At 44.3% G+C, this 23,464-nt stretch overlaps 2 protein-coding genes across 6 annotated transcripts in view; one reads left to right on the top strand and one right to left on the bottom strand.

The window, feature by feature from the left end:
* Positions 1–11,940, bottom strand: part of LOC100991167 (uncharacterized) — a 225,298-nt gene extending 213,358 nt beyond the window's left edge. The window contains exon 1 of one of the 2 annotated variants that reach the window (XM_055111168.2): positions 11,811–11,940. The gene's annotated coding sequence lies outside the window, so the exon portion shown is untranslated. The remainder of the gene's footprint in view (positions 1–11,810) is intronic. The other variant, XM_055111169.2, reaches the window with a different exon arrangement.
* A 2,635-nt stretch (positions 11,941–14,575) lies between these two features.
* STX18 (syntaxin 18) overlaps positions 14,576–23,464 on the top strand; it is a 122,306-nt gene continuing 113,417 nt past the window's right edge. Inside the window, exon 1 of one of the 4 annotated variants that reach the window (XM_008969538.4) lies at positions 14,576–14,912. In XM_008969538.4, coding sequence (XP_008967786.3) covers positions 14,745–14,912 — 168 coding nt within the window. In that variant the 5' untranslated portion in view covers positions 14,576–14,744. The remainder of the gene's footprint in view (positions 14,913–23,464) is intronic. The other 3 variants (XR_010111898.1, XM_003816479.6, XM_063603682.1) reach the window with 3 other exon arrangements.

Raw genomic sequence — 23,464 nt, 5'->3', positions numbered from 1 at the left:
TATAATAAACGAGACATTTTGGACAAAACAATTTGGGGTGTATAGGGGCATATTTAATATGTGCCAATATACAGCCTCTTTGTTGAAGTCCCTTACAAGGGCTAGTTATTCAACTCTAAATCTATTTAAAAATAAAAACTTAACCCACCATGGGCTACTTTTGGGGTGAGGGGAACCCAAAACTATTTGCTGTGATGCTCACAGTGAGACCTTTGTGTCCTTTGAACTTACGGCTGCTGCGATTTGCCTGCCTTTTTGATGTACAATAATGAAAACTAGTGGTTGGCTTAAAACCTTCTGAAATTAACAGCTAAAGACTTAGCTTCCATGGGAGGGCAGGGGAGAACCCCCACAGTGTGGTCAATGCCCGGTTATTGATAGCTTATGCCTATAAAGCAAAGGAAGGTGCAGACAAGTAATAATGGAGACCTAAAAATATATCAACAAAAATAAATGCATTGTGAGGAAATTCCAAGCTCTATTAAATGCACTTTTGGTGAAAGAAGCCCTGCAGAGAATTTCTTGATACATTTCAAAGAGGGGAGGTGTTTGGTTGCTGGAGTAGCCTACATAAGCAATCATGGTATTTGTGGAATGTCAAACTGCAGATTGCCAGAGATAGTCATCCAGCTCCTACCACAACCATTTCTTATGCTAGATCAAGGTTTTGGACAGTGGTTTAGGGTTGACTGAGACTCATATCCTCACGTTAGAAGATCCCGTTAATGTCACAGACTCTCCCACTTGGAAAGAGCGTGTGAGTGTAGACATTCCTGCATGGAGCCAATGCTTCCACACTTCAAGATCTGCAGCCAGAGAGACACTGTCCTTATTGTAGACACCTTGGTAACTCATTCCAAAGTCCAACAACACCCACATCCAGGAAATTCTTCTTCATGTTTAGCCTAAATCCCTCATGCTTCAATGTAAGCTCATTTCCTCTCATTCAGTCCAAAACAGAAATAGGGAACAGCTGCTCTCCACCACTGGTTCATGTGCTTGAGGACTTTCATTTCATCCAACCCCTAAATCTTCTCTTCTCCAGAATAAATATTCCAAATCCCAGAAACATTCTCTGAGATTTACCCAAACCATGTGGCCGATTACTTTCTAAGTGCTTCCTTTAATTCCAAACACTTGTCCAAGGTACCGTCTCAGTCTTCGCTCTTGAACAACACACATTTGTTGGGTGATATAGAGGACTGAAAGGAACCAAGCTTCCTTCCAAAATCTAAAGAAGACTTCTCACCACCTCCAGCTACCTTGGCATTGCCAGTCTGAAGTTTCTTCTGTCTGGTTTCATCCTCAACATCCCCATTGCCATGATGGCTGGATTTTTTTATGACTAACTACACCAGATGCTGTGCTACACACTTTATATGGATCATCTCATTTAACACATTGACATGGTTTGGCTGTGTCCCCACCCAAATCTCATCTTGACTTGCAGCTCCCATAATTCCCACGAGTTGTGGGAGGGACTGGTGGGAGATAGTTGAATCATGGGGGCAGTTTCCCCCATACTGTTCTCATGGTAGTGAATTAGTCTCATGAGATCTGATGGTTTTATAAGTGGAAACCCCTTTCGCTTAGCTCTCAGTCTCTCCTTGTCTGTCACCATGTAAGATGTGCCTTTCACCTCCTGCCATGATTGTGAGGCCTTCCCAGCCACGTGGAACTGTGAGTCCATTAAAGCTCTTTTTTTTTCCTTTATACATTACACAGCCTTGGGTATATCTTTATCAGCAGCATGAGAACAGACTAATATACATGTACAACAACCTGATGGATGCATTTTTATCTTTTATTCGTAGATGAGGACATAACCTTGAAAGAACTCATTATTAATAAGTGACTGGGATTTGAACCCAAGCTTGTCTGACAGAGAACTGAGGCTCTTGCCACAATGCCAGGCTAAGAGGTGGTTCCTGCTCCATAGAGTCCCATCAAGACAGAGATAATGAAATGGCCAGAAATGGACCACAAGGAAAGCATCTCTCCAACTCTATTTCTGGAGTGCTGATCATTTCCTGTCCCTGCAGAGTAGCTTTTTAATTTCACGGTTTGAAGCTGCCATAAAAAAAACAACAAACTCCATTATCACATTTATGTTTAATTATAATTATGTCTGTACACACTTGTCTGTCCATTACTCCTTGACTTGCTCCAAGGCGGGGACTTCAGCTTTGTTTTTATATTTTCAGCACCTAGCATGTGCCACCTACTGAGTAGACACTGGGAATATGTTTAGAATATGACTCACTGACTGGCTAGCTTAATGGATGAATGAATGAATGAAATACACACAAATCCACACATATTAGTTACTCCAATTCTCATATTCAGAAGTGCTTACAGATACATAGGGATCTCCTTGAATAAATGCTACTCTCCTTACTCCTACTCTCATCACAAAACTGTTTGGGGGACATTAAACAGTTGGAAGATAAAGATTCTAATCTCATTTCCCCCTGCAACTCAACATGTGATCTTGGACAAGTCATTTGTTTTCTCATCCGAAAAATGAGGAAGTTTGGCCTGGATGATATTTAAGGCCCTTTCCAGTCCTAAATTTCCATAATTCGATAGCTGCCTATCTACCATAATCACACTTATCTAAATAATCACAAAAAACACTACTTCATGCTGGAGAAACACAGTCATAATAAACTAAGCAAAACCAAATGCCCTTCAATATCCTGTTGTGAACTATAAAATGCCCCTTAAAATCACATTTTCCCCTTGAAACAGGATGTAGGAAAAATATTTTCCTATTAAATCCTTTTAAAGTGCAAGGGAAAGCATTTATTCTGTGATTTGCTGTCCAACTCAATAAAAAGTGGAGGATTCGGCCATCTTAATCATGGAAGATACTGTCAAAAAAGCAAAGGTGGTGGAAATTCAAGTTAGAAACCAAGATGCCATGCCAAAAAAACAATGCACATGTTCTCTGGAAGGGATTTCCAAGTGTGTATGAAGTGGTTTATTTCTGCCATTATGTTGGGGAAACCAGTAAATGGGTTTTTATGAGGTGCTCTATGAAACTCTTGGGGTGGATGAAGTCAGCCCTGGGAAGAAGTTGCACCAAACTTCTCAACCTGGAGGCCAGGAGAAGGAGGGGAGAGAGAGGACTTGAACTTTGGTGACTGTTGATCACATTGTTGTGAGTTGACGCCTCTAAAATGGGGTGAGCAGAGTGGGATAAGTACCTTAAAAGAGGTAGAAAGGACTAGAAGATTTCAGAAGAACATTGCTTTGTGTTTGGATATTGGTGTGTCTCCTACTAGGTTAAATCCTCAAAGGGAAAAGGTTCTGTTTTCTTAATTTCTGTAGACCCCTGGAGTATTACCAGAGCAGGCCTATAAACATTGTTTGAGAAATGGAAAAGAGTAGGTGGATCTCTCTGTCTTCCAGGAAGACACAAAAGGGGTGTCTGCCCAGCTCATAATCACCCCATCTTTTTACTGGAGCTACCTCATTGTGGTAGACTGAATAACAGCCCCCCAAAAATGTCCAAGTCCTAATTGCTGAATGTGTGAATATGTATGTCACTTGGCAAGGGGCACTGAGGTTGCAGATGGAATTTGTGATGTTGATCAGCTAGCCTTCAGATAGGGGGCTTATCTTGGACTACCTGGGTGGGCCCAATGTCATGACAGGGGTCCTTAAATGTGGAAGAGGGAGGCAGGACAGTCAGTGTCAGAGTGATGCGATGTGAGAAGATCTCCACCCATCATACCTGGCTTCGGAGAAGGAGGGTGGGGCCGTGAACCAAAGAACGTGGGCAGCATCTAGGAGCTGGGGAAGGCAAATAAATGGATTCTCCCCCAGAGTCTCCAGAATGGAACACAGCCGTGCCAGCTCCTTGATTTTAGCCCAGTGAAACCCACATTAGACTGTTGACCTCTATAACTGTAGGATAACAAATTCAAATTGGTTAAGCCAAAATGTGATCATTTGTTATAGCAGCAATAGAATATTAACATATCCCCTCCCCACAAATCCCCAGCCAGAGAGTGTATGTATCCTGACAGTCACGTTGGTCCCATATGACTCAGTTGCTAAAGCCTAGCTGACTGGACCAGGGGAAGGTCTGTCTCAAACTGGGCCAGCTTGGGACTTGGGACTGATACATCAAGTTAGACCCTTTCTGTGACTGGGGGTGTATTAGTGCATTTTCACGCTGCTGATAAAGAAATACCCGAGACTAGGAAGAGAAAGAGGTTTAATTGGACTTACAGTTCCACATGGTTGGGGAGGCCTCAGAATCATGGCGGGAGGCAAAAGGCACTTCTTACATGGTGGCAGCAAGAGAAAATGAGGAAGAAGCAAAAGTGGAACCCCCTGATAAACCCATCAGATCTCGTGAGACTTATTCACTATCATGAGAATAGCGTGGGAAAGACCGGCCCCATGATTCAATCACCTCCTCTTAGGTCCCTCACACAACACGTGGGAATTTTGGGAGATACAAGTTGAGATTTGAATGGGGACATAGCGAAACCACATCATTCTGCCCCTGGCCCCTCCAAATCTCATGTTCTCACATCTCAAAACCAATCATGCCTTCCCAACAGTTCCTCAAAGCCTTAACTCATTTCAGCATTAACACAAAAGTCCACAGTCCAAAGTCTCATCTAAGACAAGGCAAGTCCCTTCCACCTATGAGCCTGTAAAATCAAAAACAAGCTAGTTACTTCCTGAATACAATGGGGATACAAGTATTTGGTAAATACAGCCATTCCAAATGGGAGAAATTGGCCAAAACAAAGGGGTTACAGGGCCCATACAAGTCCGAAATCCAGCGGACAGTCAAATTTTAAAGCTCTAAAATGATGTCCTTTGACTCCAGGTCTCACATCCAAGCCACACCAATGCAAGAGGTGGATTCCCATAGTCTTAGGCAGCTCTGCCCCTGTGGCTTTGCAGCTGCTTTCTCTTGGCTGGCATTGAGTGTCTGTGGCTTTTCCAGGTGCCTGGTGCAAGCTGTTGGTGGATCAATCATTCTGGGAGCTGGAGAACAGTGGCCCTATTCTCACAGCTCCACTAGGCAGTGCCCCAATAGGGACTCTGTGTGGGGACGCCAACCCCACATTTCCCTTCTGCACTGCCATAGCAGAGGTTCTCCATGAGGGCTGCCATCCTGCAGAAAACTTTTGCCTGGGCATTCAGGCATTTCCATACATCTTCTGAAATCTAGGTGGAGGTTCCCAACCTCAGTTCTTGACTTCTGTGCACCCGCAGGCTCAACACCACGTGGAAGCTGCCAAGGCTTGGGGCTTCGACCCTCTGAAGCCACAGCCTGAGCTATATGTTGGTCCCTTTCAGCCATGGCTGGAGAGGCTGGGGTGCAGGCTACCAAGCCCTTAAGCTGCACAAAGCATGGGGATCCTGGGCCCAGCCCACAAAACCACTTTTTCTTCTTGGGCCTCTAGGCCTGTGATGGGAGGGGCTGCCATGAAGGTCTCTGACATGGCCTGGAGACACTTCCCCCATGGTCTTGGGGATTAACATTGGGCTTCTCACTACTTATGCAAATTTCTGCAGCCAGCTTGAATTTCTCCCCAGAAAATGGGTTTTCTTTTCTATTGCATAGCCAGGCTGCAAATTTTCTAAAGTTTTATGCTCTGCTTCCCTTATAAAACTGAATGCCTTTAACAGCACCCAAGTCACATCTTGAATGCTTTGCTGCTTAGAAATTTCTTCCACTAGATACCCTAAATCATCTCTCTCAAGTCCAAAGTTCCATAAATCTTCAGGGCAGTGACAAAATACCACCAGTCTCTTTGCTAAGACATAGCAAGAATCAAGTTTGCTTAAATTCCCAATGAGTTTCTCATCTCCATCTGAGGCCACCTCAGCCTGGATTTTATTGTCCATATCACTATCAGCATTTTGGGCAAAGCCATTCAACAAATCTCTAGGGAGTTCCAAACTTACCCAAATTTTCCTGTCTTCTTCTGAGCCCTTCAAACTGTTCCAATCTCTGCCTGTTACCCAGTTCCAAAGTCACTTCCAAATTTTCGGGTATCTTTTCAGCAATGCCCCACTCTACTGATCCCAATTTACTGTATTAGTCTGTTTTCATGCTGTTGATAAAGACATACCCAAGACTGGGAAGAAAAAGAGGTTTAATTGGACTTACAGTTCCACATGGCTGGGGAGGCCTCAGAATCATGGCAGGAGGTGAAAAAGGACTTCTTACATGGCAGCAGCAAGAGAAAATGAGGAAGAAGCAAAAGTGGAAACCCCTGATAAACCCATTAGATCTCATGAGACTTATTCACTATCATGAGAATAGCACAGGAAAGACCAGACCCTATGATTCAATTACCTCCTCCTAGGTCCATCCCACAGCATGTGGGAATTCTGGGAGATACAATTCAAGTTGAGATCTGAATGAGGACACAGCCAAACCATATCAACGGGTATCTCATATATTAATAAATGTAGGATTTGAGTGGGGCTGGTGTTCAGCCGTAGGAACAGAGAAGCAGAGAAAACTGACTTGAGGAGATGATAATGACGATGAGGAAGAGAGAGGAAGAAAGAGACAGTTCCAGCAGCGTTCTGGTTTTTAGCTTCCCTCTGAGGTAATGTATGAGTCTGCAGAACACAGTCCTCAGCCAGGTCACTGCCTCCCACTGGCTCAGGTTAAAGGGTGAAGGCAAAAGAGCAAACGTCCCCAACTGGTAGATCGCTTCAACCAACTGAAAAATGCAGACTGGCCGATGTTGCCCCAAAACCAGATGACTAAGGCTGCTTCCATTGGAGAGGTGTGAAAAAGAAATCCCTACTCACAGAAATCAGGAGCGGTTAATAGGGTTTGTCTGCATTTTTCAGACAGAGGCTCAGAGAGGTGAAGTAACTTGCCCAGAGTGACACAGCTAGTGAGTAGGGTAGCTGAATTCAAACCCAAGTCTTTCCATTTCTGAATCTCAGGTTGTAGTGGTGTTGTGTTTTTGTTTCCTATTAGTCATCCTCTGTTAACTACTTCCTGGACTTCTGGAAAGAACTCAGAGATCTGATAAATATCCCTTAGGTACCCTATAAAAATTCCATGGGTATTACAATACTCCAGGCTACCATTGTCCAGAGAGGAAAAAAGTCAATGTGTGATATAGTTGAGGCTGGTCTAGGCTTACAGTGTGCAGAGGCCTACAGGCCAAAGACAGGATGGGGGCTACCAGGGCAGTGGTGTCCCCTTCTCTCTTCTGAGGGCTTTTGTTCGCTAGTGCCTACCTCCAAGTAGCTCTAGGAGTGGACACCAGTGACAATGGATGCTCAGCTGCCCTCTGGCCTCCATCTTTGCCTGCTGGCTGGGCTTGCGATTCCCACCCAAATTGTGACTCTTGGCTTCAAGGATATTTGTGGAGCCCAAAGACCATGCTGCATGGTCAGAGTAAGGGGATGCTGACAGGGTGGTCTTAATTCAGGGTGGTCTTAGTTCTGAGAGATCGCTGCCTCCAAAGCCGGACTCTTGGGCTGTGCCACACTGTGTGCACACCACACTGAGCCCCCCTGCACTTGCTGGGCTTTGTATTCCTGAAGACTAACTTGGAGCAAGAGACAATTGTAGTCTTCTTGGGGGCTAGAAGGGAGGAGTGGGAGTCATCCCCAAGGCCACTGCTGATGGCAGGAAACACCACAAACTGAGAACCAGTTAGTTTTCAACCCTTGTGTCTCACCACACACACACACACACACACACACATACACACACACACCCTTGTCTTCCCATGTGAAAATCAACAAAAGGACACGTCTTCCTTAATTTCCTAAGTCAAGCTCCTCATGGTGATTGCCTGAAATATGACAGGTAGAAGTTCAAACCACAGGTAATGCCCCAACAACTTTGCTCTTTCTAACCTGCCCTCTTGAAATTTAGTCACATGGACTCAGGATGACAAAAGAAGAATCCTTGACATCTTGGCACCTGTTTTGTCCCTGTGCTGACTCTCATTATCCAGTGGCTCCTAATCTTGAAGTTCTGGAGGCAACTTGTTGTTCACTATCCCTGGGACTGACTTGGCTATGTGGGCAACTGTCCCCTTCCTCTCTCTGCACTTACTTGAACTGCTCATAATAGAATGGGCTTTCTTTTATTCATTTTTGAGACAGAGTCTTGCGTGTCACCCAGGATGGAGTGCAGTAGCATGATCTCGGCTCAACTGTAACCTCTGCTTCCCAGGTTCAAGTGACATGGCTCAGCCTCCTGAGTAGCTGGGACTACAGGCGTGCATCACCATGCCTGCCCGCTAATTTTTGTATTTTTAGTAAAGACGGGATCTCGCGATGTTGGCCAGACTGGTCTTGAATGCCTGACCTCTGGTGATCCACCCGCCTTGGCCTCCCAAAGTGCTGGGATTACAGGCGTGAGCCACCGCGTCTGGCCGAATGGTCTTTCTAGACTGAGAAGGGCAACTCTTTGGGTGCAGACACTCCAGATGCCACAGCCACTGCCAGAACTGTCACACAAGCTCTCTCCTATCTTTTGCATTCGAATAGCTCCTAAATAGAGAAGTTGGAAACAAGAGTTGAGTATGTCTGCCTTCTCTGAGTCACACAGGGAGAGTGAAATATCTGTTGCATGGACACCCTTTCTGCTGCACATTTGATGAAAAGAGCCCACTTTGGTGTGCTTTTTGGCTAAATCCAGTTCATTCTGGCCTCTAGTTTTCCTTGTGGGACAGGGGGCCTGGTCAGTTGTGACTCTCCAAGGGGAGATCAAAGAAGAGATGGGGAAGGAAAGAAGAGCACCAGGCTAGGCAGCCGCAGGACTTATCAACCACAAGAAAGGTACAGACCCAGTGAAGCTGAAGGGGGCTTACCTGCAGAGCTGAGAACCCAAACAGGGGCTGAGGGCCACACCCAGGAAGTAGAGGATAGGTAATGGAGGAAGGATGGGCAGGGAAAAGAGTTAGGGTACACATTAATTTCCTATGGTTGCAGTAACAAATGACCACAAGCTTTGTGATTTAACAGAAATTTGTTTCTTACAGTCTTGGAGGACAAAAGTCCAAAATCAAGATGCTGGCAGGGCCACGCTCCCTTCAGAGACTCTAGGGGAGAATACTTCCTTGCTTCCTCTGGTTTCTGGTGGCCATCAGCATTCATGGGCCTGTGGCTGTATCTCTCCAGTATCTGCCTCTGTCTTCACATGGCCTTCCATTCTGTGTGCCTCTTTTAAAGATATTTGCTATTGGATTTAGGGGTCACCAGGATAATCCAAAATCATTTCTTCATTTCAAGGTCTTTAATTTAACTATATCTGGAAAGACTTCTTTTCCTAGTAAGGTCAGATTCACGGGATCTAGGGATCAGGATGTGGACATATCTTTTCGGGGGCCAACATTTAGCTCATTACAGGGTGGGAGGAGACGGAAAGTAGGATGAAACAAGCCAGTAGGCTAGGGCAACGGGCTCAGGATCTAGAACAAGAATCAGGTAGGAATGAGGTGGTGGCAGCCCCTCCTTTAGGTACTCTCTGTGTATGAGTCCATTTTTACACTGCTATAAAAATACTACCTGAGACTGGGTAATTTATAAAGGAAAGAGGCTTAATTGACTCACAGTTCTGCATGGCTGGGGAGGCCTCAGGAAACTTATAATCATGGCAGAAGGCAAAGGGGAAGCAGGAACCTTCTTCACACAGCAGCAGGAAAAAGAGAGTGAAGGGGGAAGAGCCCCTTATGAAACCATCAAATTTCATGAGAACTCACTCACTATCATGAGAACAGCATGGAGGAAACTGCCCCCATGATCCAATCACCTCCCACCAGGTCCCTCTCCTGACACATGGGGATACAATTCTGATCACAATTTGAGATGAGATTTGGGTGGAGTCACAGCCAAACCATATTACTTCAATGGGCAGTGGGGGGACAAAGGCCACACCTCAAAGGGCTGGATCACAACAACCTCCTGTTTGCTTCCTGCCTTTCCCTCGCTTTTTTTTGCACATCTATTTCAAAGCTAAACTTCTGGGGGAGCTGCCGGAAGAAACCCACCTTGGGCCGAGTTCAGTGGCTCATGCCTGTAATTCCAGCACTTTGGGAGGCCGAGGTGGGTGGATCACCTGAGGTCAGGAGTTCGAGGCCAGCCTGGCCAACACGGTGAAACCCCATCTCTACTAAAAATACACACCCCCAAAAAATTAGCTGGGCATGGTGGAGGACGTCTGTAATCCTAGCTACTTGGGAGGCTGAAGAAGGAGAATTGCTTGAACCCAGGAGGTGGAGGTTGCAGTGAGCTGAGATCACGCCATTGCACTCTAGCCTGGGCAACAAGAGCAAAACTCCATCTCAAAAATAAAAAAATAAAAAAAAAAGAAAGAAAGAAAGAAAAAAGAAAAAAAAAAAACAAGAGAAATCCACCCTGAATTCTTTATCTAGGTTCCCTCTTGGGAACAAAAGTTTCTTTTTTGAGCTTCCCACCCCTAGAGTCAGGATCCTTTCCAGAGTCCCTGAGGGGGGAAAAATGGTTTTCAATGAATTTCATTGAGTTTACCTTCTAATGTGAAGGTATATGTTTTTGAAGGCCTTTTCTCTTGTGTTATAAATTCTACCCTGCCATGGTCACAGTCTTCCAAGGTTTCTGCCACTCTGACCCTGCCAGCCTGGTCTTTTCCATTGGTTAGGTTTAGGCACAACTGTTCTTTCCTCTCCATGCTTCATTCACTGAGGAATAATACTGTTACGATGGTGAGTGGAGAATACATCTAATATTCTTGTTTTGGTAGATATCTAGATATGGGTTGTCATCAATCAGGACAGGCTAATTATGCTGCAGTTAACAAACACCCACAAATCTGTGGACAATTCTCAATCTTAGTACATGTCTGTGATGGTTAATATTGAGTGTCAACTTGACTGAAGGATGCAAAGTATTGTTCCTGGGTGTGTCTGTGAGGGTGTTGCCAAAGGAGATTAACGTTTGAGTCAGTGAACTGGGAAAGGCAGACCCACTCTCAATCTAGGTGGGTACAATCTAATCAGCTGCCAGCATGGCCAGAAGAAAAGCAGGCAGAAGAACATGGAAAGACTAGACTGGCTTAGTCTTCTGGCCTACATCTTTCTCCCGTGCTGGATGCTTCCTGTCCTGGAACATCAGGCTCCAAGTTCTTCAGCTTTGGGACTTGGACTGTCTCTCCTTGCTCCTCAGCTTACAGATGGCCTATTGTGGGACCTCACCTTGTGATCATGTGAGTCAATACTCCTTAATAAGCTCCCCTTTATATATACACCTATCCTATTAGTTCTGTCCCTCTAGAGAACTCTGACTAACACAATGTCCTTGGTTGGCTATGCTCCATGTCATCTTTACTTAAGGACTCAGGCTGATAGAACATTGGAACATTAAGGGTTGTCATAGCAGAGGGAAAAGAGCATCGTGAATCATACATTAGCTCTTAAATTTGCTGCCCAGAAATTACACGTTGGTTTTCACTGGCAGCCTACATCTAGTCTCCTTGCATAGGTGTTGCTGCTGTAGTGAGCTATATTTAGGGGTGCCAATACAGTTGATCCTTGATGACTCCTCCACCCCTCACAGTTGGAAATTTGTGTTTAACTTCTGACTCCCTAACATCTTAACTAATAATAGCCTACTGTTGACCAGAATCCTTATCAATAACATAAACAGTCCGTTAACACGTATTTTGTATGTCATATGTATTAGCTACTGTATTCTTTCAATAAAGTAAGCTAGAGAAAAGAAAATGGTATTAAGAAAATCATAGGAAGAGAAAATATATTTACTATCCATTAAATGGAAGTGGATCATCATAAAGTAAAGGTCTTCATACTCACCATCATCACATCGAGTAGGCTGAGGAGCAGGAGGGGTGGGTCTTGCTGTCTTAGGGGTGGCAAAGGCAGAAGAAAGTCCGAGTATTAGTGGCCGCATGCAGTTCAAGCCTGTGCTGTTCAAAAGTCGACTGCGTATTTTTCAGAACAGTGTCTGGCCCACTCAATGTTTGCTGAATGCATAAAGAAAACAAAATTTGTATACTACATCCAACTGGGCAGTTGTGTACTACATCCAACAGGCCAGGCATGGTGGCACGCGCCTATAGTCCCAGATACTCAGGAGGCTGAGCCGGGAGGATCGTTTGAGCCCTGGAGTTGCAGTAGTATACTCTCACAACATTTCTGCACATCCTTTTAACCCACATCCCCTCTCAGCTTTATGGGGCTTAATATTAGTCAACTGTCAACTGAAGTCACTTTGCTCTTTTAAAGAGTAAACACAAAATGTAAAAAGCACAACCCCATATCCCATGGTCTGTGGAAAGTTCAGCAGCCTCCTCAAGATCTTTGTGACTTATTTAGGAATTTTATGTACTTGTGGTCACTTGTGGATTTACAGCCTGATGTTTTGAGCTCACTTGGGTCTTATATCCACCACAGTCTTCTCTGCTCTTGCAAATCCAGACAGAAAACTTAGATCTTTGTCCCTACCCTTCTACCCAAAATATCCAACTGCACCAAACACACGGTTTACACAAGGCACCACTCACTGAAGGCTTGGTGTAGTTCAGCCTCCCTCCCACTCAAAGATCCTTCCCAGTTACCTACTTTGTACTTTCCCGGCCCCCTCCCTGGGTTCTGGCTTCTCTTTTCTTCCCCCCAATTCAATCCCCCTCACTTTATTATGCAGGGCAATCTCTCTTTCCTTCTACTCTACCCCAGGCTTAACTTCGCATGGCCAAAAACTGATTAATGTCTGGATTAAACAAAGGGCCATTTACGCAAGATAGAATCATTGGCAGAGATTTTGTAATTTCTCTTTTCCTCAGTAGGTGGAAGAAAGCTGTATGGAAATTTATTTTCCTTAAACTGCAAGAAGTGGCTACAGTTTGGGTTTAAATAATCTTTTCCTGGCCGGGCACGGTGGCTCACGCCTGTAATCCCAGCATTTTGGGAGGCTGAGGCAGGAGGATCACGAGGTCAGGAGATCGAGACCATCCTGGCTAACACGGTGAAACCCCATCTCTACTAAAAATACAAAAGAATTAGCCGGGCGTGGCGGTGGGCGCCTGTAGTCCCAGCTACTCGGGAGACTGAGGCAGGAGAATGGCGTGAACCCGGGAGGCGGAGCTTGCTCCAGCCTGGGCGACAGAGCAAGACTCCGCCTCAAAGAAAAAAAAATTCTTTTCCTTCCTCCTTTCTGGTAAATATATACTTTCTTGACATCTATTTCTGATAAACTTTATTTTTTTAACACAGTGGTTCTCAAACTTTTGGTCTCAACTCTTTTGCACACTTAAAAATTATTAAGGGCTCTAAACAATTTTTGTCTATATTGACATTATCGACATTTACTATATGAGAAATCAAAACAAAAACTTGATGTTTTTCAAAGTCTTTTTTTGGAGTCTGGCTTAATAGAAAACAGCTGTTCTGCATTTACTCCGTTGCAATATCACAGTCTCTAGCAAACTCAACTGTATGCAACTCATAAGAAAATCAGAGCGAAAAGGCAAATAACATCTTAGTATTGTGAAAATTTTATCCTGATGACCATTAAAACCGCTGTTTTAATACATATTCTACTTGTGCTTCCTCTTTATGAAAAAAGAAATCTTGAAGAAATCAATGAGATTTTGAATTAAAGCTGAACCATAGGCCAGGCACGGTTGCACGTGCCTATAGTCCCAGCTACTCAGGAGGCTGAGTCCGGGAGGATCGTTTGAGCCCTGGCGTTCCAGCTGTAGTGAGCTAGGATGGCGCCTCTGACTAGCCACTGCAATCCAGCCTGGGCAACATAGTAGACCCCCGTCTCAAAAAACAACACAAAACAGAACATGAACCTAAAATGCAGAAGAAACTCATTGATTGAGTTGTCAATTTTAATAGCTATGGCTCAAGACGGTACAATTAAAAACTACGCATGAAGGATGAAGAGAATCCAGCGGCATTAGGGCCACTCTTTCACCTTTGTCTCCATCTAAACTTCCTATTCATCCTTCAAATCTCTGCACAGGTGACGCCTTTTCTCTAAAGCCTCTTCCTTTACCACAAATAACAGTGATTATAATAATAACATTATTAACGATTACTACCATTTATTGGCCACTTACTAGGAGCCAAGCAACATCAAAACACAGCACGCGTCAGCTCACTTAATTTTCACAGTAAACCCCGAGGAGGATGCTGGCTTCACTTTAAAAAGAGGTGACTGAAGGTTGGAGAAGAAAGGCCTCTGGCCTCTAGCTCTGTGCCTTGCACACCTGATCTGTCTCAGCATTTATTGCATCCCGAGGGTCACCGTCCACGTGCCTCTATCCTGCTCAAGGCGAGTTCTTGCAGTCAAAGGTCAAGGGCGGCTCGTCTCCACTTCCCCCGCAACCAAACCGCCCGGTCTCAGTGAGGGAGCCACCAGAAGGGAAGGAGCCTCCTAGCTTCCCGGTCCTCACGCTCCCGGAGCCCACACGCCCCAAACAGACACAGAAGAGCTCGCTGAGCTCTCCGCGCAGCTAAACCCTCCAAGCTTTGCTGGGAGAAACCGATGCCCGAGAGCGCGTCGCGAGGTTCCTCCTCCGCCAGGTGCGCCGGCTGAGGCCGGAACCTTTTTCCTCCCGCCGCGGTAGCAGGGCGCAGGCCGGAACCTTTCTTCTCGCGTCGCCGTTGCCGGGGGGAGGCGTGTGGGGCAGGACCAGTCCTTCAGCGGCCGGGTTCGCGCCGCGGTCGCCGGCTGCTTACGTGGGCGGGCCTAGTGTGGGGCTGCGGGTGCGGGTCGCTATGGCGGTGGACATCACGCTGCTATTCCGGGCCAGCGTCAAGACCGTGAAGACGCGGAACAAGGCGCTGGGAGTGGCGGTGGGCGGCGGGGTCGATGGCAGCCGGGACGAGCTGTTCCGCCGGAGCCCCCGGCCCAAGGGCGACTTCTCCAGCCGGGCCCGCGAAGTGGTGAGCTGGTTGCTATGGAAACGGCGGGTTGAGGAGGGGGCAGTCCTGCGACAGGGACCCCGGGCCCCAAACCAGACCCCGTCCCATAAGCATTGTGTGAAGGGGGTGGCTCTAAGGGGGACAGAAGAGTTGGCCTCAGAGACCCTACAGCTTTTTGGGGAAGGAACAACCTTATTTTGAGGAAGGGGGACGCATATTGGGGAACAGATTTCTCTTGCGGCGACAGGGATTGGGGGACAAGAAAGGAGATCCTCAGAAATCTCTATCTGGAAAGTGCATGGGCGGCTTTGTGAGGTCAAGAGTTCGCCGTCACTACAGACTTGCACTCAGGGGAAACCTCCTGACAGTCCTTCGCTTCCTCTTGCAGCACTGACCACACCATATTTGCCTGTTCTATTTACTTGTCTGCCTCCCACCCCCAGTTGAGATTAAAAACTGTATTCAGCCGAACTCTTTCTTCCCTTTGTCTCTGCAATAAGTAGGACTCAGTTCCTCTTGAGACGGGTTTAGGGTAATCTTTCGCAAACACAGTGTTACAGTCACCTCAACTACTTTCTGTTCCCTGATCAGAGCAGGTGTCCGTTCATCTCCCTGGGAACAGGAACCTTTTCCTTAAGGGCAGGGACAGTGTTGTTTTCATCTCAGAATGCATGACTCATAGCATTGCTTAGTAAATGTTTGTTGAATGAGTGAATGAACAAATGGCTGTCTTTCCCATTAAACAGAAAACTCCATAAGGGGAGAGCTGTTTGTCTTGTTCCCTTTTGTGTTTGTGACACCAAGGAGGTATCTAGGTTTTGTGGGGCCTACAGCTTATATAGTTCTGTCTGCCCTCTTCAAGAAATAAAAATCACCAAGAAAGATTCAGAGCTTTGGAAGATTGAAGAGAGGGACCCTAAAGCTTAAGCCTCATTAATTTCACAGTAAATCCTTCTCTGCTTGGCATACACTTGGCACTGTATAGACACTCAGATATTTTTGAATGAATGTATGCATGCATGCATTAATGACAGTTAGCAGAGGATACTTAAACATTAGAAAGGGGATTGGACCAGATGAATACACTCGCCCTATTGATGACCGTCTATGAAGCACCTACCTTCTGACCAGCCTCGTGTTAGAGTAATATGATGTAAAAGCAGTGGTGGAGTAGACGGACATAGACATAAAACAAGTGCCATAAAGCCTTGCAGGTGTTGTGTAGGGCACAAAAAGAATGTGGTCAGTTCTACCTGAGGACCAGAAAAGGCATTATAGAGGCGATGATGCCTAAAACAAATCTTGAAAGAGGATTAGTTGGTTCCAGTGCAGAAGGACATCTCAGGCTAAGAGAATAGTATGCGCTAAGCTGTGGAGGTAGGTAACAGTCTGACATAAGTTGGTTCAATAAACATTTGAGTGAGACTGGAATGTGGGACTCTCATAAAAATTGGACGCGGGGATCTTAAAGGGCTTTGTATATCATTGCAGAGTTTGAATTTTGCCCTGTAGATGGTCAGATGTTATCTGGTAGAGAAAGCACCAGAGAAGGAGCCAAGAGACGAGGTTGTTGTCTGAACCCTGCAACTATTAGCTATATGATTTCATTAAGCAAGTTTTAAGACCTCAGTTTATTTACCTGTAAATGGTCCTTTTTTTCTCCTCCTCCTTTTAAAAAACTACCTTGGTCCTCTATATATAACAAATTAAAGTGGGAGCTTCCTAGGTTGAAATAAGAGGAAGAGAAACAGGACACTCTCCCTCCCAGTTTGGCCCAAGCACTTCTTGAGGTTCCTTTTGTAGAACTGTGGTATGAATATCACAGTATTGGCTTTTTAAGGGTCCCTTCTAACTCTGAAACCACTGATTTATTAACACTGTGCTAATTTTGAGTCCTGCTCAGGGAAAGGGGGGATTTGGGAATGGTAGAGACAGGAGGCACAGTTGGGTTGGCAAGCCCTTTGGAAAGCCCTGTGATCACTTCCACCTCTCCCTGAGTGGTGAAAATGTGTTTTAGACTTTTGAGTTAATGGGCCTCAGGGACAGTAACAGTCCCATAGGGTGCTGAGTTCCCTGTCACTGGAAGTGATTAAACAGAGTGATGACTGCTTTTCAGAGATGTTTGAGAAAAGCTTTGTGCATATGTCACAGGGTTGGACCGCATGACAATGCAACTTGCAGTTCTGCTGTGTATTGATGTGAGTAGGTGTCACATCACCTTAAGTGAGTACATGGGCTGTGTTGTTCAGGGACACTGTCCCCCTGACGTAGAGGAAACATACATTCTTTTAAGCAATTTTGATTTTATGTTGTCATTGCTTTGTGTATTATCTCCTGTTCTTGCAACCGTTTCCCACTCCCCATCTTCTCTTGTGGGAAGTTTAACTAGAAGAGCTAGTGATGGATGTCCTGTGCTTTTACTACAATTAGATGTCAAAAGTTTGGCTGTTATTTTGTTTGGCCTGGATTCCTTATACAGAAAAGTCTGGTAAATACCAGAAGCACATATTCTAATTCAGGTTTAGCCCTGGTTGTCAGACTTAATGAAATGTAATAAGTTATAGTATGCCTTTTGGTAAGTGCCTTCCTTGAAGCATTTGCTGTTACTTCTAGGATGCGTTTTATCTGGTTCAATTTCTATTCTTCCATTCCATTCCTCAAATATATGCCTGATGCCAGATTTCCATCTCACTGAATTGTTGTAGAGGTTATATTAAGTTGAATAAAATTGCATTGAAACTGCAATTTTATTGCAGTCCCTACCTTCCAACAACAGGCTGATTGCTTCTGCATCATTCTTTTAAACATTTAACTTTTATGCTCAATTTTACTAAATTTATATATACTCAAATGCATGTCTACCCATTAAATTACAAATGGAGAGTAACGACTTTTCAGATTATTTGGGGGAAGAACTTATTCGAACAACTCCAAATAATAATGAATATGTCACTCTGCAATGAGAATTTGATTAGTTAACTCATTTGAAGTGTGGGACTAGTGAGGATGGTGGGATTGGAAAGAGACCTGGGCCTTGGGTTCAAATCTCGCTTCTGCTACTTAGAAATGGGTGAACTTGGGCAAGTCTGACTCTCGTTTTCCATTTCTATAAAGTGGACGTGATAATACCCTACTTAACTCACAAGCTAAGTAGGGTAGCTTCTGAGTTACCCTACTCACATAGTCTATATGTATGTATTTTAAAAAAACAGACTGATTATTCTCGTTCCCCCAAACTACCTCCCCCCTCCTCATGTAGGCCATTTAGACATATTTTCTTTAGTGGCACCAAGCTGTGTTTTCCAAACCACTTAGTTTTCTTGCACTTTCATTCGTTAATTTAGTTAAGTGCATGAGGAATGAGTGAAAATCCTGAGCAGGTACTGATGAATCAGCGGTGGTGCAGAAGTACTGTCTGCATTCGTAAAAGATGGTAACATTTCTTTGCCAAGGTGAAACTCTTTCAGTGATGGCAGATGTGTGGCAGGTATGCAGCTTTTACTTTCTTTTCTTCCTTGTGATCATGGAAGCCAGTGCTAATTTCTTAGTGGATCCCTATAGCTCAGAATCCTTTGCAACATTGTACCCCAGGAGCCGTTACCTGTTATTAGGCTTGACATTCAAGTTGAAATCTACTTGACATATAGTAACAGTAGAATCTGTATGCTTAAAGCAGACCCATGTTTGTTTGTTTGTGTTTTTTTTTTTTTCACTCAAAAGGACCTTGTGTTCATTTTGTTAATAGATAAGAAAACTAACACCCAAATAAATGAAATTACTTGCCCAAAGTCATAGCAGTTGAGGTCATAGCACAGAGCCATAAGTAGAAGCCAGGTCCTTTGACCTGGTTTAATGCTGCTCTCCCTCTGCCCACTACATTCTCCTGTAATTTTTAAACCAGAATTTGTTTGGTTTCTGAATGGCAGTGAGTTTCTTCTTCTTGAGTTAATTCTGAATACTGCATACTGAATGGAACCTGGGGCAGAAAGTCTTGGATTTGAATGTGTCTTATCTGTTATATGAACTTGGGGAAGCCACTTAATTTCAGTTACCTTATGGCTAAAATAGAGTGAGTAATAGCAACCTTATAAAGTTGTTAGGTGAAATAAGAAAAGGTATGCAGGTGCCTACATGAGTCCGAGTTCTTTTGTTTGCAAGTAATAGTAACCTAATGTAAATTAACCTGAACAAAGTGGGACTACCTTAGCTCATATAACTGGAAAATTCAGGGATAGAGCTTCTTTCTCTAGCTCTTATCCATAAAGCCCAGGAAGGAAATCTAGTTGGTTCTGCTTGATCCTCTGCTCTCTCTTACAGTAGTCATTATAGCCAGAGGAATGTTTCTTTAATTGGTCAGGTCTATGTCCACCTCAATCTGTGGTTAATAGGTGGCTTGGATGCTATGTAGCCCCCACCAGAATCATGGAAAAGGCAGTGCCCTGTCTGGGAATAGGGAGTAAGGAATGTTGGGCAAGCAAAAGCAACAAAAACATCCCTCACAGTGCCTGGGACAGTGCCTGATGTGCCTTCACCTTGCCTGCCTGGCTGTCTTCAACTCTGTGGGGAATGAGAAACTAGAAAATGCAGGAGTTTATAATGACAGGTTCTGGGGTGAGGATAGGCCTAGAGATGCCTCATAGTGGCAGCTCTTCTATTCTCTTACTGACTTATAAAGGTTACAGGAGCCAGGGGGGGCTACCACACAGGTAACCAAGAAACCCGTAAGCACCGAACTGCTGTGCGGAGGCAGCAGGGGCTACTGAAGAGCACCGCACAGGAAAGCAGGAACCCATGTTCTAGCCGCAGGTCTGCCAGTAAGTGGGCTGCTCATGTGATTTCTCTGGGCCTCAGTTTCCACATTAGTAAAACTGAAAGCTTCGATTAGATAACTGCAGAGATTTCTTGTAGAATAAGGACATTTTGATTCTAAATAAGGTAATAATGATCCTGAATTGCTGGGAACTCTATTTTCAGATTAGGCATGCAGATGAGATTTTGTTCTTGATAATACATTCTTTTGTGGAAGCTAAACTTCGTTTTTTATTTACTTATTTTTAGGAATTGATTATCTTGAATCTTTGGCTGAAATTCAGAGTTCTTGGAGTGGCCCAAAGCCGGATGATCTGGCCCTGCTCCCTCTCTGGCCTCACCTCCTCTCCCCCTCCTTTTGCTCACTCTACTCCAGCTATTCTGGCCTCTTTCATTTTCTCACATGCATCAGGCACATTTCCCCCTTAGAACCTTTGCATCCCTCTACCTGGAACACTTTTCTCCTAGATTCCATATGGCTTGATCTCTCAGTTCCTCAGGTCTCCGGTTAAATGTTGCCTCCGTGAGGCCTTCCTTGAATGCCCTGCATAAAGTGGCATCCTTTTTCTGTCCCTTCCCCTAGCAGATCATATATCCATTTATTTGTTGTTTGTCTACTAGAATATATGTTTTCTGAAAATGAAGAACTTTGTGTTGTTAGCACTGAATCTGTAGCTTCTAGAACAGTGTGGGGATGCAGGTGCTTAATAAATACTTCTTGAATTAATGAATAACTGTTAATCTACTGTGTCTCTCTCAGTTTTGGGGCTAGGTGATCTCTGTCCAAGGCTCATTGCAGTTCTAAAGCTCTGTGATCCTCACATGATTCTTGAATATTACATAATGCACATTTATACTTAGTCCGGTATTAAGAGTAAACATTCAGTAAATAGTAGCTTTTATTACTAAGATTCCGTTCCTCCCTCAACACATTTACATTCTAGTGGAAAAGCAGACACAGGTAGCACAACAACTCAGGTATGAGTAACAACTGTAACTTTTTTAGCATTGATTCCCCAGGTCCTCCTTGATTTCCTTGTCAGAGGCAGTGTTGACTTTCTGTGCCAGTGTTGGGACCCAAAGGTTGAGCTGGGACCACCTGGATTATAAATTTTACCCAAGGGTTGAGTATAATCATAGTTAGGGGATTTCAGTTGAGGGAGCATGATTCAAAGAAGCAGTATCATGCAACAGGTACAGTGAGTCCATGAGAGGCAGGAAGGACAGGAGATAGGGCCAAACCATACAGAAGTAGGATTGGGAAACAATGGAGGTTTAGAATGCAAGCTGTGAACAGAGCATGAGTGTGCTGAATCACATAGATTTCTTTTTAAATATGGCAGGAACCTTTTAGCTAATGAAATGAGGAGCAGCTTTGGTAAAAGCTGGAGTGAGAGGTTTGGGGAGAGAGGTTCATTCGCCAGCCTACTACCCTTCTGTTACCTTCCCCCTCTCCTTGAGGAACCCCTAGGAACCAACCAGAGGGCCCAGAGACACACAGTTTAAAAACCACTGCTTTAATGCTCTCCAGGGCCTCTTTTAGCTTCATGATGCTGTGTTTTTATGGATTGCAATAACTGAGTGTGTACTATAAGGAGAGCTCAGCACTGCAGAGTTTTCATGAGATTGTGAGTCCTTTGTGTGGATTACACTTCTGAATTTTGCCCAAGACTTAGGAGGACTGTAAGTTTTGAAATGTGTTTATTCAATAATTGATTTATACCATCATCCAATAAACACTGAACATCTGGTGTGTCAGGCATTGTGGGGCCATAAAAAAACTATGAGGCATATTAACCTGTTCTTTGAAAAGATAGATAAAGGATACCTAAATCTCTTTAGGGGAGAATCAGTGGAAACCTCAAAGTGATCATCAAACTTGGCTTTTAAGGAGAAAAACCATTCCACCAGACGTAGGTAGAAGGGATGGGTGTGAGCAAAGGCAGTGGCACACAACAGTAGGGCAGTTTGGGGCCAGAGGCAAGACTGGTGTGACTAGAGCCCTTTTCGGGAGGAGGCCCGGGTGAGGGTCAGAGTGTCAGGGGGTGAGGTTGTACTGAAGTAGGTTAGAGCAGGGGTCCATAAACTGGCCCACAGGCCAAATCCGGCCCACTGCCTAGTTTTGTAAATAAAGTTTTATTGGAATATGTCATTTTCATTTGTTTAAATATAGGCCAAGAATGCTTTCATGCTGTAGCAGCAGAGCGATAGCCTGCAAAGGCCTGCAAAACTTAAAATATTTACTGTATGACCCTTTAGAGAAAAAGTTTGCCAACTCTTAGATGAGAGCGTTGTTAGCAGTGCTGAGGAGTTTGTACTTTATGCTCTGGGCTATGCGGCAGAGGCATGAAAGGATCATGTTTGTATTTTAAACTAATCCGCAGTGTTGATGATGGGTTTGGAATGTAACAAGACTGACATGGAGAGCTAAGCAGGATGCTGTTGCAGTAATTCAGGTGAAACTGAGGAGCCGGTGACAGTAGGGTTGGATGGGAGAAAAATAGATGAAGTAGGTATTTAGTATTTAGTAGGTAGACTCAACAAACTTAGTACAACTTAGTAACTAATTAGTGGAAATAGAAAGAGGAGGAGGTAGAATAATTTCCAGCTTTCTGGTTGAAAAGTTAAATGGTAGAAGATTACAATAACAGAGTTTTCAGGGTTAGAGTTGAGTGCCAGTTATTCATGCCTTCTTCTTAATTCTAAATAGTAGAGAATAGATCCAAGGAGCCCAGTGGACACTGGAGTTTTATTAAGACAGCATGTGGTGGATAACTCCCCAGCAGCAGTGCTTACTGATAAACCTGGATTGAGGAACTCAATGGGGTCCTTCAGCTTTGCCACATTTAGACCTTGGAGACAGTTGAGTACAAAATAGATACCCAGTGCCTATGTACCTATGCCCAGCCAGTTGCATGGAGATTGAGACCTGTCTCAGCAATACGGCCATCACTAGGCTGGGACTTATGGTGGCGAGAAGTACAAGGAGGTAGAAACTTAGGATGGCCCGTGTGGATGCCAGGTTCTCTCCTGTTATTCTCAGTTCTGCTTTCTTTATTCTTGAATGAAACTCATCTTGGGGGTAATGATTATATCACATGTTGTAGAAGCATGATTCTCAGGGATAGTTGATTCATTTTCTCGTGCATTCCATGAAGAATCTGGAGTGTGTCAAAGAGTTCCCTCTTTCCTCACTTTTGAGTTGGCAGTTGACCAATTATTATGTGTCTCACCTACTAGGGTAGGGCTGCAGAAACACGTCTTCTCAGTGTGACATTTTTAGTGAATTCTTCCCATCAGGGGCTGGCTTCATTTTGGAGGCCCAAGAACCAGATTTTTCTACATAATGAGGCTAGAACCATCTGTTAGGGCAGATATCAGCCAAGCTCACGTCAACTTGTGTGTAAGTCAGAATACCAGTTAATTTGTTGTAAGCACTGTAACTAATGTGCAGAAGAATACAGATTTTGGAAACTCAGTCATTTTTGAGCTTCTGCTATAGGTCAGGAACTCGGTTAAGGACTTTATGTGCCCGATCTCATTTAATTTTTCTCTTTTTCAGGGGATAGAAATATATTATTGAGTGATTTTATAATATTGATTGTATTATGAATAATGTGGTTGAATTCATGTAAACTTGATGTTTGACGTCTCTTACTACATGGAAATCCACATGGACTCCCTCTGGTGGGTAAAGTATCAGTGAAGTCTATACATGTTAATTATGGCTTATGGTATGAAAACCATTTTATGTTTAAAGCGTA

Source organism: Pan paniscus, chromosome 3 (assembly GCF_029289425.2).
Source record: "Pan paniscus chromosome 3, NHGRI_mPanPan1-v2.0_pri, whole genome shotgun sequence".
NCBI classification, from domain to species: domain Eukaryota; kingdom Metazoa; phylum Chordata; class Mammalia; order Primates; family Hominidae; genus Pan; species Pan paniscus.
Note: the sequence above shows the minus strand (reverse complement) of the source record. Positions and strands in the feature narration are given on the sequence as shown.